Source organism: Crotalus tigris, unplaced genomic scaffold (genome assembly GCF_016545835.1).
Source record: "Crotalus tigris isolate CLP2741 ecotype Arizona unplaced genomic scaffold, ASM1654583v1 scf7180000018308.1980950, whole genome shotgun sequence".
Taxonomy (NCBI): Eukaryota; Metazoa; Chordata; class Lepidosauria; order Squamata; family Viperidae; genus Crotalus; species Crotalus tigris.
In genome coordinates this window covers 857,737-869,543 of record NW_024096936.1, presented here as the reverse complement: position 1 = coordinate 869,543, position 11,807 = coordinate 857,737, and the positions used below count along the sequence as shown (strand labels likewise).

Here is an 11,807-nt window from a genome sequence, read left to right as displayed (position 1 = left end):
ATTTAGTCATTCCCCTTTAGCCAGAATGTACTCTTTGTTCCGACTACAAAGAAGCAGAATAAAATTACTTTTCCAGAATTTTAGGCGAACAAAACCCAGTGCAGAATCAAGTGTTCATAAGAATGTAATATCTTTCTCACAATTTATTAGGTAAAAAGAATCACATAGTGCAAAAGTAAAAAAATACATTCATGATTCAAACTGCAGTAAATGTTAATCAAGTTCAAGCTATAACAGTTAAAAAGGAAGGTAGAGCAGAATACTCAACAAAAGGATAAATATCTTAGGTATGAAAAGATGACACTTCAGACACTGAAATTGATTTTAATTGTCATCGTTAGGAGAAGATAAATGAAAAACCAGATTTACACTTTCCCCTGGCTGAACATTTACTAGGTGTGCTTCTTTGATTGTGTCATCGTATGAAGATGTGTTGATTATGTATGAGCCAGGTGACACTTCGATGAGGATTTCCTGCAATGAACAAAAAAACCCCTTCGATTTTAAAATACAAGAACAAACTTCTGCATCAGGAGGATATTATTCCTAACAAAGAAATGAATTAAGTTTAGTAGCATTGCGTGAAAAAGAATTTAGTATATTGATCAATCTATCTAAGCTGAAATATATTTTGTAACAGTTCATCAGAGTTTAAGGCAGTAATTTTCCTGGCATTGTTGAGTTTTCAGTCCCAAATCTAGTATGTTATATCCTAATCCATTGGGTCACTGGGGTACCCATAAAGATTACATGTTTTTTTCAATAAATCTTTCAATCTGAATGCTTTATAGCATATGTAGACCTTTGTTCAAGCAACACAAGATTTGTTCCGTCTCTGCTCTTGATTTTGAAAGTTTGTCTCAATGAATTTATATGTGTGCGTGTCTTTGTGTGTGTGCAAATGAAAACTAATGTATTTGCAACTTTGTCAAAAAATATAAACTGGTAATGAACTATACAGAACCTGCAAAATGCAACTAGACTTAACAATCTAGTTCTCATGATTCTAGTCACTGGGATGAGTGGGTGCTTCATCAGTGGAGGTTTTCAAAAAAAAAGACTGGACAATCATTTGTCTGGGGTGGTATAAGGACTCCTACCTTGGGCAGAGGGTTGACCTCCAGAGTCCCTTCTATAGCCCTATGATTCTATGACTCTAGTCCACATGCCTATGTGCAAGGAACATTAGGAAATATGATTCCGCAATATCCAGATGGCCACAGATTCCCCACCTCTGTCACACAATCTAATGCAACTCGATACTTGCTTCTGATACAGATGGCTGAGCTGGAATTAAAGCAGTTGGTTCTGTTAAAGCAGTTGGTTCAGTTTTGTGACATTCAGGCTTTTCCACAACTGGAACATTTTGTTTTTCCACTACTGGAGCATTTTGCTTTTCCATTATTGGAGCATTTTTCTTTTCCTAGAGAGAACACATTATAGCTTTCAAGTCTGGAAGTGACTAAGTTCAGGCTATATAATCAGCCATCATCTTGCCCAAATCACAAACAACACTTTGCAGGAGTAAATGCTTGAAGGTATCAAGGACACCCATCAAAAACTTTACAAAAACAATGCGCACAGCAATATTTCCCCAACCTCCTTCATAATTTCTAGAAAGAAAAATGTGGCATCATATGAGGAAAGGCCCAATGGCTCATTCACCCAATTCTAGTTTTTAAAATCCTGGCTAAAGAGAATGCATGGAAGGTTTCATTGCCCTTGAAAACAAAATTGTGCCTTTAAAGAAAGCAACATTCAGGACACTTACCTCATTTTCAAATGCTCTTAGCAAGTTTTTAGATGCTTCCCTGCTGTGATAGCGAAAAATATGTTCAATTTCATTCTCCTCAAACTGAAATGGTGGTACTGAACAGTAGTAATTCTGGAGGAAAGTTGTTGATGAAAAAGGGATTACTAAACCCACTTTATGTACATGAAACAATTTAAAGTACGTGTGGCATTCAAAGCAACCCTCCACATTCACCCCTCCATTTAAATCCATGTTGTTGTTTTAATGCTCAAAGCCAGACTTGTCCTATTGGGACATGATGAGCAAAAGTCTCCTTGCAAAATGCTCTCCTTCCACATTCTGCTTTCAGAAGAGCAGATGAAAAAGAAGCTTGTTTGTTTATTTACCAAACTTATATGCCACCCATCTTGCCAAAGTGACTCTAAGCCGAAAGCTACATTCATTCCTGTAACATTCCTGCAAGCATTCTACTCTTTGGAACTGGATTATTCTTCTTGAAATGGGAACAATGGTCTACTGTCTCTGGACTGAATATATACTAGTACTGAATACACATATATGCACTTCAAAAGGCTGGAATGACGCAACTGGTAGGAAATGCAACTAAAACCAGCTACTGTACATTGAGGGCCTTAAAAACACAGAGACTGAAACTGTACGGGTAACATTTGCTAAACTTTTCTGAAGGCGAAGTGAACAGGATACCAAAATTAAACAGGAGTTCTTGGCTCTTGTGTTTAACATGAAATAATATATGATGTAAAATAAAATATATTTATATCCTGCACTTTCTTCCAAGCAATGGATTTGCTAATACAGCTACTAGAAGCGTACACAAATGAAACAGAAGTTTGGCATCAAGAAAAAAGGGATTGTGTTATTTCACAAGTGATAGTTTTAACATGATATTCTGATTTTCCCAGAAATTAAGTAATTGTAAATGTTACTGGGTTGCTCATATCAGATTCTCAAAGGGATCAGTCAAATCATCAGTCTTTTCAGCATACAGTAAGTCAGAGATCTGCTCTGAAGAGCTGAAGAATGTTTGGGACAAGATGGAAAATGCTGCAGAAGCTAGAGGTGAAATAATTAAAAACAACATTTGCCTTTCCTATTTCAAGGGCCTCTCCTGGGTCTCAGCCTTTTCTGTGAATGGCAGGAGACTAACCTTTCACCGAGAAAAGGCCAAGCCTAAATGCAGCCCACAGAAAGATCATAGAACTCCTTTATGTCAGAGTTGCATTTTGCCTCTTTATAGAACTGGTTACCTCACATACTGCGGAGATACAAGCCAGGTGTTCAGCAACTGCAGCAAAAGCAGCTTCAAGAGAAACATCAGCCTCTCCCTGTTGTCAAAAACAAAATGTTACTATAAAATGTACATGCAGAGCACATGATGAAAAGAAAAAGTAACATATGATGATATAGAAACAGGCTTCCAAAATACGAGAACAATTACATATGGCTTTATACTCTGGCACATCATTAATATACAGTCTCCTTTGAAATGGTACTCCATGTTGCAGCTTGTTGCTTTATCAGGTTTATATACAGATAATTGATATGCTAAGCATATGTCTGTTTTATTCAAGTTTTCTGCCTCATCTAAACCCCGCCCTTAGCTATATAGCCAGAATGATGTGATTATTTATTGAGAAGAGGGACTACATGGAAAGTAGCAGATAGCAGAAAATTCAGAGGGTCCATGAGAACGTCTCCTGTATGGACGAATCTCTGAGATATTTGGGATAGGAACAACACTTAGAAAGAAAATAGCCCAAATCCTTTTGCAATGAATCTAAGGGTAGTCTTGAATGGTAGACCTACTGATAACCTTTAATTTAATGAGTACATCTGGGAGTCAGGAACAGTCTGTAGTTTGATGCATCAGGCATCTATCAGTTCCAAATATGGCCTAACTCAATTCTTACGGTGTCCCCCAAACTTAGTTAAAAAGGAAAAGGTATCCTATGCACCCACAGTACATCCCTAGCTCTTGAGGCAAATGTAAACATTCAAACAAAATATTTTAAGTCAGAAATAGTATTCATTTCTATCATTGAAATGTTTTAGCTGCTTTTTGTGATACTTTAAAAAAAAACAAATTACTAACATTGCTCACTATGAGACATACCATTTTCTTTCTTTATATAAGAAAAGATCCAATTTGGTCTAGTGCAGGGGTAGGCAACCTTGGCTCTTTTATGACTCGTGGACTTCAACTCCCAGAATTCCTGAGCCAGCCAGGAATTCTGGGAGTTGAAGTCCACAAGTCATAAAAGAGCCAAGGTTGCCTACCCCTGAGCTAGTGGTTAAGGCACCAGACTAGAAACCAGGAGACTGTGAGTTCTAGTCCTGCTTTAGGCATTCAAACCAGCTGGGTGATTTTGAGTTAGTCACTTTCTCCAAGCCCAACCCACCTCACAGGACTGCTGCTGTGGGGAAAACAGGAGGAGGATGGAGTATTAGATACATTTGCTGCTTTGAGTTGTTTATAAAAATAATAAAGGTGGGATGTCAAACAAGCAAACATAAACCTTGCCTGCAGGGCAAAGAACTGGAATCCTGGTACAGGCTCTAAGGCAGTGTTTCTCAACCTTGACAATTTTAAGGCATGTGGACTTCAACTCCCAGAATTCCACAGCCAGTACACAGCCATTGCTGGCTGTGGAATTCTGGGAGTTGAAGTCCACATGCCTTAAAATTGTCAAGGTTGAGAAACCCTGCTCTAAGGCTTATTGGTTAAAACTAACCAACTCTTACCTGAAAGGTCCTGCTTTGGTGATGAGAAGGCAGGTACCAGTACAATTTCCGTTTTTTTGCTCGCTCCAGAACTTGCCGAGAAAGCGCTGCTGTACGCTGCATGCGATGGTTCACATTTAGTTCCTGGAATGCCATTCCTTGAATTCAAGCCTTAAAAAGCCAGCAAAGTTGCTCAGTCAGTCAAGAACAGCAGTGCTGGAGAAAAGACTAGGAGACAAGGGAGAACTGCATTGCCTAGCTAGCCAACTCTTTGACTCCTTCTCTCCCTCCACCAGTTTTCCAGTATAAATGTTATTTTACCTCACTTGCAAGGATATATCTCCCACTCCTTCATTTCCCATCTTCAAACTCTCTGCTCAAGCCAGCCTTCTCTCAATACAAGTACTTTCCTTTACAAAAGATCACAAAGTTATCAAGGCAAGGAGAAAAGCTCACTTTTCTTATACTTCAGACACACAAACTTCATTATGATTCTAAAAATGTTGGTGCAAAAATGACCTGGTTTGGCACTTGCCGAGGCTTGCTGGTTTATACAACTTCTCTTCACCATTCCTGTTTGCTCACCATTTCCCCCCCCCCCCTGCATATGAAGGGAGAACCACACCAGCAAGAAAGAAAAGTTGAATCTGCCACTTGGCCTCCACCCACTGCTAAGCAAATCAGCCAAAGTGACAAGGAGAAGGAGAGCTATTAATCATAGCCAGTTTAAGGCTACTGTGTACTTTTGCTACTTGATATAAACCAGCTGTGATTCAAAGACACAGCCCCATAGGAGTCCATTTTCAATTAACCACAGTTTAATATTATTTCTGATTTCTAAACTGAGCCCTAATTAATTAGGTGTAATTAATACACCATCTAGACAGGATTAGAATACCAAGCTGCTGTTTTTATTGTCTTTGTCCTTTTTTGATGATGAAAATATAATACAGTTTGCATTTTATCACTGCATCATGTATGATACAATACTGCCAGCCAACAGTAGTTGGTAAACTGTGATTTATACTTTAGTATTGCATAAGTCAACCATGATTTATTCAGTAAGCCATAGCTGAAATAATCTATGGCTTAGTTGGTACATCTGAATCAGGCCTACCTAAAAAGGGATAGAATTAACTATTAATCAAACTTGAAATACACTCTAGTATAAACATTTGCTTTAGGTTTTCACCCTAATTACATTTTGCTTGGAAGCATTCCCATTAAAATCAGAAGAATACTTTTCTCAGATATGTAACATGTTACATTTTTTTTCCACATTATATCTTCTGGAGGAGATTCCTTTGCTACCAGTTTTGACCTTTGGAATACTAGTTTGTGTAACCAACGCATTACACTGTTAGAATTGAAACAGTTACAGAGCATCTCTGTTATGAGTACAGCTAAATTTTATCAAAAGAATACACTGAAACTGTCCCTTATTTCAGACATCCAAGGCTTGCACCTGTTATTTTGAAAAGTAATGTAGGACAGGGTAGGAGCTTATATGTTTAGACAGTTACATGCAGACATTATAATGCAACTGTTGGAACTTTACAAGAATGCCGATTAACCAGAAAAAGAATGCAGCTAGTTCTTACCATTATAAAAAATTGACAACATGTAAACCTATCCTAAGAGTCAACCTCTCCAGGAAACCCAGCAAACAAAATGTTTGATTGGCAAACTTCTCCTAAAGGAAGAACTGCTTTCTTCATTGTAGAGGGTCCAGATAAGCAATTTCCGACCCCCAAAAGTAATTACTGTTGGCTAATTGTAATCTACCCAAAGGACACTAAATGGGCGAAGGAGGATTAGACCTTATTAAACGACCTTCGCTCAAAAGGCACACATATGGCATCTGCTGGCAGCCCGAGGAACTTACCGCCTATAAGGTCTCCTGAGTCAGCACCGCTAGGCAGAAGCTGTGAAGTACAGCAAAAGCAAAGGAACGGAAACGAGGGATAGAACGCTTTATCTCCTCCACAAAGCCACTTTTCACAGGAAATGCTTGCTTGGCCATGCAAATGACAGCCATTGAATAAGAACCACATGACGTCACCAGGGTCGGCTAGAAGAAACGGCTAATTTTCTCAAAAATTCCAAGGAAAGCCATTGCTTCTTGTAGCCTGGCCCGGGGAGGATGGGAGGGAGGGGCAGTCACTTCGCGGAACAGCCATTCATTGCATCACAGTCCGCCTTCTTCCTTTCGGAAGCCGGGCTGCTCTACACTGTGTCGGGGAGGAATTCTCCTTTCTTTGAATTTAGGGGATTGGTCCGCATGATTGACATGGCAAGAGAAAGCGCGATCGAAGCCCCTCTGACATAAACAGTGCTATTGTTTATGTCAGAGGGGCTTCGGGCTGAAATGTAGAGACGGGACTTACCTGTTGTATATGGAAGATACTTAGGAAGCCACGTGTTTAGGATTGATTTCTTGAATTGGTTTGGCCAGGCCGAGCGGAGTAATGGCCCAGCCGGATGCACTTTGCAATTCTCTGGTTAAACTAATACGGTATCCTCGCATTTACGGTGCATATTCTGCTATTCTTGTGCATATTTAGGCGGAAGTCATGCGGCCTTGCTCGTTCACTTCGTTGTGAGCACGTGTTCCTGCGGCTTCGTTGCCATCCTCCAAAAGGCAGGGAGGGAGCGGAGAAACGTCCCTCCAGGAACAAACAGAAAAGCCTTATGGTTTCATTCGAGGAAGCCCAAAGAAAAGTAGGACAATAATTAGAAGCCTTTCCTATTGGTTCTTGAGATAAGTTAGTGTCAAAAAATAGCTACTGCACATCTGGATGTGCTTTCCAAAGAGCAAATGCCCCGTTTTAAGATTGCATTGTGAGTCTCAACACTAAGCACATCTAAGCAAGTATATTGTAAAATGGGTGCTTAACAGAATTGCTGTCTGCCCCCTTTAATTATTAAATGGTTTAATAAGTGAGGGAGCCGGGCTGCAAAATCCGCTCGACCAGTAGGTGGCAGAAAGATTAAAAAAAATCTTTTTCTGCCATCTGGTCGTCTGGAGTTTTTTTTTTTTTTTTTTTTTTTGAACGAGAGTACCGTATTGTAAAGTGGCTCTAAAAACGTCATCTGCAAATGGTGACATTTAGCACAGTATAGTAATTTGCTGGTAGATTTAGCAATGTGGAGCTGTTATTGTAATTTCTGTTAAATCACCCTTTCTACTAACACAAACATGTTAAGTCATCATCTACAAACCACAATTGTTCGGTCCACACAATTTGTCCTGCCAGAAACGAAATGCATTTGAACTTAGCCTGATGAATTTATATTATCTTATATTATTTGCATTAACCTCTCCAGTTTTTTTTTTTAAATTGGCTTTGGGATGAGAGCTAATTTAAAATCCATTTCCCCACGGACTCTGGCTCAGTTCACATATCATCATTCTTGGCTTTTAGCCTAGTGTGTCGTAACCAGTTGTTATTTATTTAGTAAACTAAGAGGCATGAGAAAGCCAATGTGGTGTAAGAGTTAAGATGTTAGACTGGCACTGGGGACTTTTGATTCACCCATAGTTACATTTAAGTTCATTGGGTGACTTTGAGCAAGTCATTCTCTTTGTCTCTGCTCAGTCTACCTCACAGGGTGGTGTTGGAAGAAAAATGGAACAGGGAGTGTTAATGTATTTCCCTGGAACAAAAAGGTTGGATACAAATCTAACAAGCCAAAGGTTAGGTCAGGCATGTTCAACCTTGGCAACTTTAAGACCATGCTGGCTGAGTAATTCTGGGAGTTGAAGTTCACAGGTCTAAACATTGCCAAAGTTGGATACTCTTGACCAGGGGTAGGCAACCTTGGCTCTTTTATGACTCGTGGACTTCAACTCCCAGAATTCCTGAGCCTACCCCTGACTTAAGATGATGTTTCAAGCAAATATTTTATTCTCCCTTTTACTATCTGTTCAGCTGTTGTGTTGAGGTTTTCTTGGCCAAAAGCCAAAGCAATTATCTGTTTGCATCTGGGTAGAAAGGAAAGAAATAGATGAAAATAATTAAGCAACACTTTTGGCAAAAAGAAAATTGGCGAGAATCACTTTTGAATATGACATTGTCATCCCTATTCTGAAAAGGTGGTGGTAGCCCTCCGCTTATACTCTTTTCCTTACTGATTCTGGATCTTTTAAAAAATTTTTTATTTATTTACATCCCACCTTTATTATTTTTATAAATAACTCAAGACGGTGAACATATTTCCTTTCTGTGGATGAGTCAGGTGTCAAGTGTAAACTTCCCTTTGGGTTTTAGGACCTAAGAATTGAACTATACTTGAAGTTGAAAGGCTATGCTAACATAAAGCATTTAAGGGGATGGAAGATCCATTTGTTAACTGTTCCAATGTTTATACCATAAGGATTTTAAAGATTTGTTTAGATACAACCAGGGTCAAACCCAATTAATCTCTTTGCTTAATCCCAAATTGACACACACACACCTCACCTGAGACGAAGTCCCCTTATAGGCCCAACTAAACCAAAGAAGAAAAGCCTCCTCACCAACTCACAGCATAGCTCAAGGGCAGCCCTAACAAAGGAGTTGCAACTTAGAGAAACCCCAACATTCCATCTTCTTACCAGTTGATGACCTCAACATTCCATCTCCTTAACAACTATATTCCTCAGTTTTGCTGTTCTCCTGAAAGGCCCATTATGCCCAACTATAGAACTTACTTCAGGTACACTGTCAATGACCTGCTCGCTTCCCCAAACTGGCCAGCAAATCATATCCCTAGGACAGTGGTGGCGAACCTATGGCACGGGTGCCAGAGGTGGCACTCAGAGCCCTCTCTGTGGGCATGCGCGCCGTCACCCCAGTCCTAGGCCTTCAGCTGGGTTTTATAAAACCTTTTCACTTTAGGTCTCTGCCGCCATGTGCAAAAAAAAAAAAAAAGGTTCAATCAGTAAATTTCAATTTCTTGTGGGGAAAAAAAAAGATCTTGCAAAGTTGGAATTGATTGATTGAACTTTTTAGTCCACCCAGTCTGTCGTTACCACCGCAGACACGCCCATCCAATGGGCCATATCCACCCAATTGGCCACACCCAGCCAATGGGCCACACTCACATGGCACTCGACAATGCATAAGTGGGTTTTGGGTTGCAGTTTGGGCACTCAGTCTCTAAAAGGTTCGCCATCACTGCCCTAGGATTTCCCACCTTGTAGCTCTTGACCTTCTATAATAATCTTTGCTTTCCCTTTATTTTTTTCTGTCTTGTAAAACAGGCACCAAAGGATCCTTGCAATAAACATGGTTCTTTTCAGTGTTGTGCTCCTTCTTCAAACTAAATCCATGGCAAAACTGAGCTCCAGAAAGAGGACAGTAACTGAGTTTACTCTTGGTTCATATCCACTTTGTTTTAATTTTCTGCACATTGCCAATAAACACCTCAACCTTTGCCTAACAAAAGGGACTAACATTTGTTTCACTAATTGTTTGAAGTCGTAATGTGGTTTATTTGGTTTAACATAATGCATATAAATCAACCAATTGTGGTTTGTAAAGCATGTTTATAAGATAGTACAATGTGTGAACATAGTATTAACATAGAAGCATTTCAAACAATGTTGGTTCATTATAAAAATTATGGTATGTAAACTATACTGAGAGTAGAGTAGCGAACTATAAGGCAAGGAAACTTTAATCATTTTTTTATTTTAGAAAGTTGTTTAAACTTCTTGAACTTGAATCACATCTGTAACTTCTATCCCTGCTCTCTCAAGGGGTAGCAATGCATATCAGAATTTTTTAAAAAATGTTAAAGCACCATGTTTGGTCACCAGGATGGCCTGCTTATTTATTTTTAGCTCTAGATTGGAACTTCAACTTTGCTTACGCATATACTGCTATAATGGAATATTTGAATATTTTTGAATAATACTATATTTAACTGAAGATTATTAGGAACTATTAAACAATATTCAAAGCTATAGTAGTCCTAAGCTTAAAACCATTCATTTAGTGATGATTCAATGGTAAAACAGCACTGAAAAATGTGACCAATTTTCATATTTAACTGTTGCAGCATCCCTGTGGTCAAATGATGAAAATTTGGGTGCTTGACAACTGGCATGTATTTATGACGGTCATTGTGTCCCAGGGTCATGTGATCAGCTTTTGCGACCTTCTGACAAACAAAGTCAATGGGGAAGCCAGATTCACTTATCAACTGTGTTACTAAGTTAAAAAACTGTGGGTAATTCACTTAACAGCTGTAGCAAGAAAGGTCATAAAATGGGACAAAACTCACAACAACTATTTTGCTTAGCAACAGATATTTTGGACTCAAATTGTGGTCATAAGTTGAGGACTAGCTATGCCTGGTAACTCTGTTACTATGCCCAGTAATCTATGCCCGATAACTTTAAATAGTTTTACTTAGCAAGCTAACAGCATCTTTGGCCTGTTAATAACATTTCTGCCTCACCTTGCGAAGATTTGCATCCATATGCAAGAATCCATATTATGAACATTTAAGTTGTTATTCACACTTTGAGTGGCATCTTTGTCTGCCATTGCTTGTTTAACAGCAGACATCCTTACAGCCTCTGCTCTGAAAGCTGTTATTTGAGTATACAAAGCTGTTTGTTGGATTGAGATGACATTATTTTGCCACCCAAAACAATTATTCTCTCTAAAGCAGACACAGGTGATCAGACCCCTTAGCAATTAAGAAGCAGAATCAGGCTTCTACATAGCGAATGCCACAGGAGGTACAGAAATACTGCTTAAAAGAAAATGTCTCAAGTTAAAAACACATCTAAACCTACCATATAGAATATTAACTATGTAAAAGGGGAGAGGAAAGGAAGAACAACGTATCCTATCTTCAACTGGCACACCTGACAGAATGAAAAGGTAAGTGAAGGCTTATCTAAACAAATCACATAATTAGTCAAATTGTGTTTTTGCACATGAGACCCAGGGCCTATCACCACCACAGAATTAAAATACTCTTTCCTCTTGTCTAATTACCCTCCTGTCTTTGTTGCCTCTTTTCCCAATCACTGCAGGTCACTTCACTTCCTTTAAAGGACACAAAGCCTAGCACAGTGGTGGTGAACCGGTGGCACGCGTGCCAGAGGTGGCACTCGGAGCCCTCTCTGTGGGCACGCACACCATGACCTGGAGATGGCTGGTGAAAATTTCAGATATAAAAAATAATACAGTATTTAAGGATGATTTAAGGCAGTCTCACTCAGAGATGGGATAAAGACAAAATCATGTTAAAAGGGCATAATTGTGCTATGAACTGAACTGAAGAAACTTCCTGGATGAGAAGCAAAACGTTT

The 11,807-nt window shown here is 39.2% G+C and overlaps 1 protein-coding gene across 7 annotated transcripts; it reads right to left on the bottom strand.

Annotated features, from left to right (window-relative positions):
* Nucleotides 1-128: 128 nt before the first annotated feature.
* Nucleotides 129-9,072, bottom strand: LOC120311078. 7 transcript variants are annotated; one of them, XM_039350214.1, is made up of 8 exons: nt 8,959-9,072; nt 6,883-7,183; nt 4,817-4,905; nt 4,517-4,666; nt 3,022-3,099; nt 1,772-1,885; nt 1,268-1,423; nt 129-474 (listed from the first exon to the last, which is right to left on the bottom strand). In XM_039350214.1, the coding sequence occupies exons 4-8, from the start codon at nt 4,649-4,651 to the stop codon at nt 325-327; spliced, it is 633 nt and encodes a 210-aa protein (XP_039206148.1). In that variant the 5' UTR covers nt 4,652-4,666; nt 4,817-4,905; nt 6,883-7,183; nt 8,959-9,072; the 3' UTR covers nt 129-324. The 7 variants fall into 7 exon arrangements, with proteins under 7 accessions (XP_039206148.1, XP_039206147.1, XP_039206150.1 ...); XM_039350213.1 differs by lacking the exon at nt 4,817-4,905; XM_039350216.1 differs by lacking the exon at nt 4,817-4,905 and having other exon boundaries at nt 9,015-9,051.
* Nucleotides 9,073-11,807: the final 2,735 nt, after the last annotated feature.

Excerpts from the sequence above, each read along its gene's own strand:
- LOC120311078 (XM_039350214.1), bottom strand. The coding sequence starts at position 4,651 with ATGGCATTCCAGGAACTAAATGTGAACCATCGCATGCAGCGTACAGCA. Across the intron at positions 3,100-4,516 it reads ACCAAAGCAGGACCTTTCAG|GGAGAGGCTGATGTTTCTCT; the intron begins GTAAGAGTTGGT and ends TTTTGACAACAG. Across the intron at positions 475-1,267 it reads CTCAGCCATCTGTATCAGAA|GAAATCCTCATCGAAGTGTC; the intron begins GCAAGTATCGAG and ends TGTTCATTGCAG.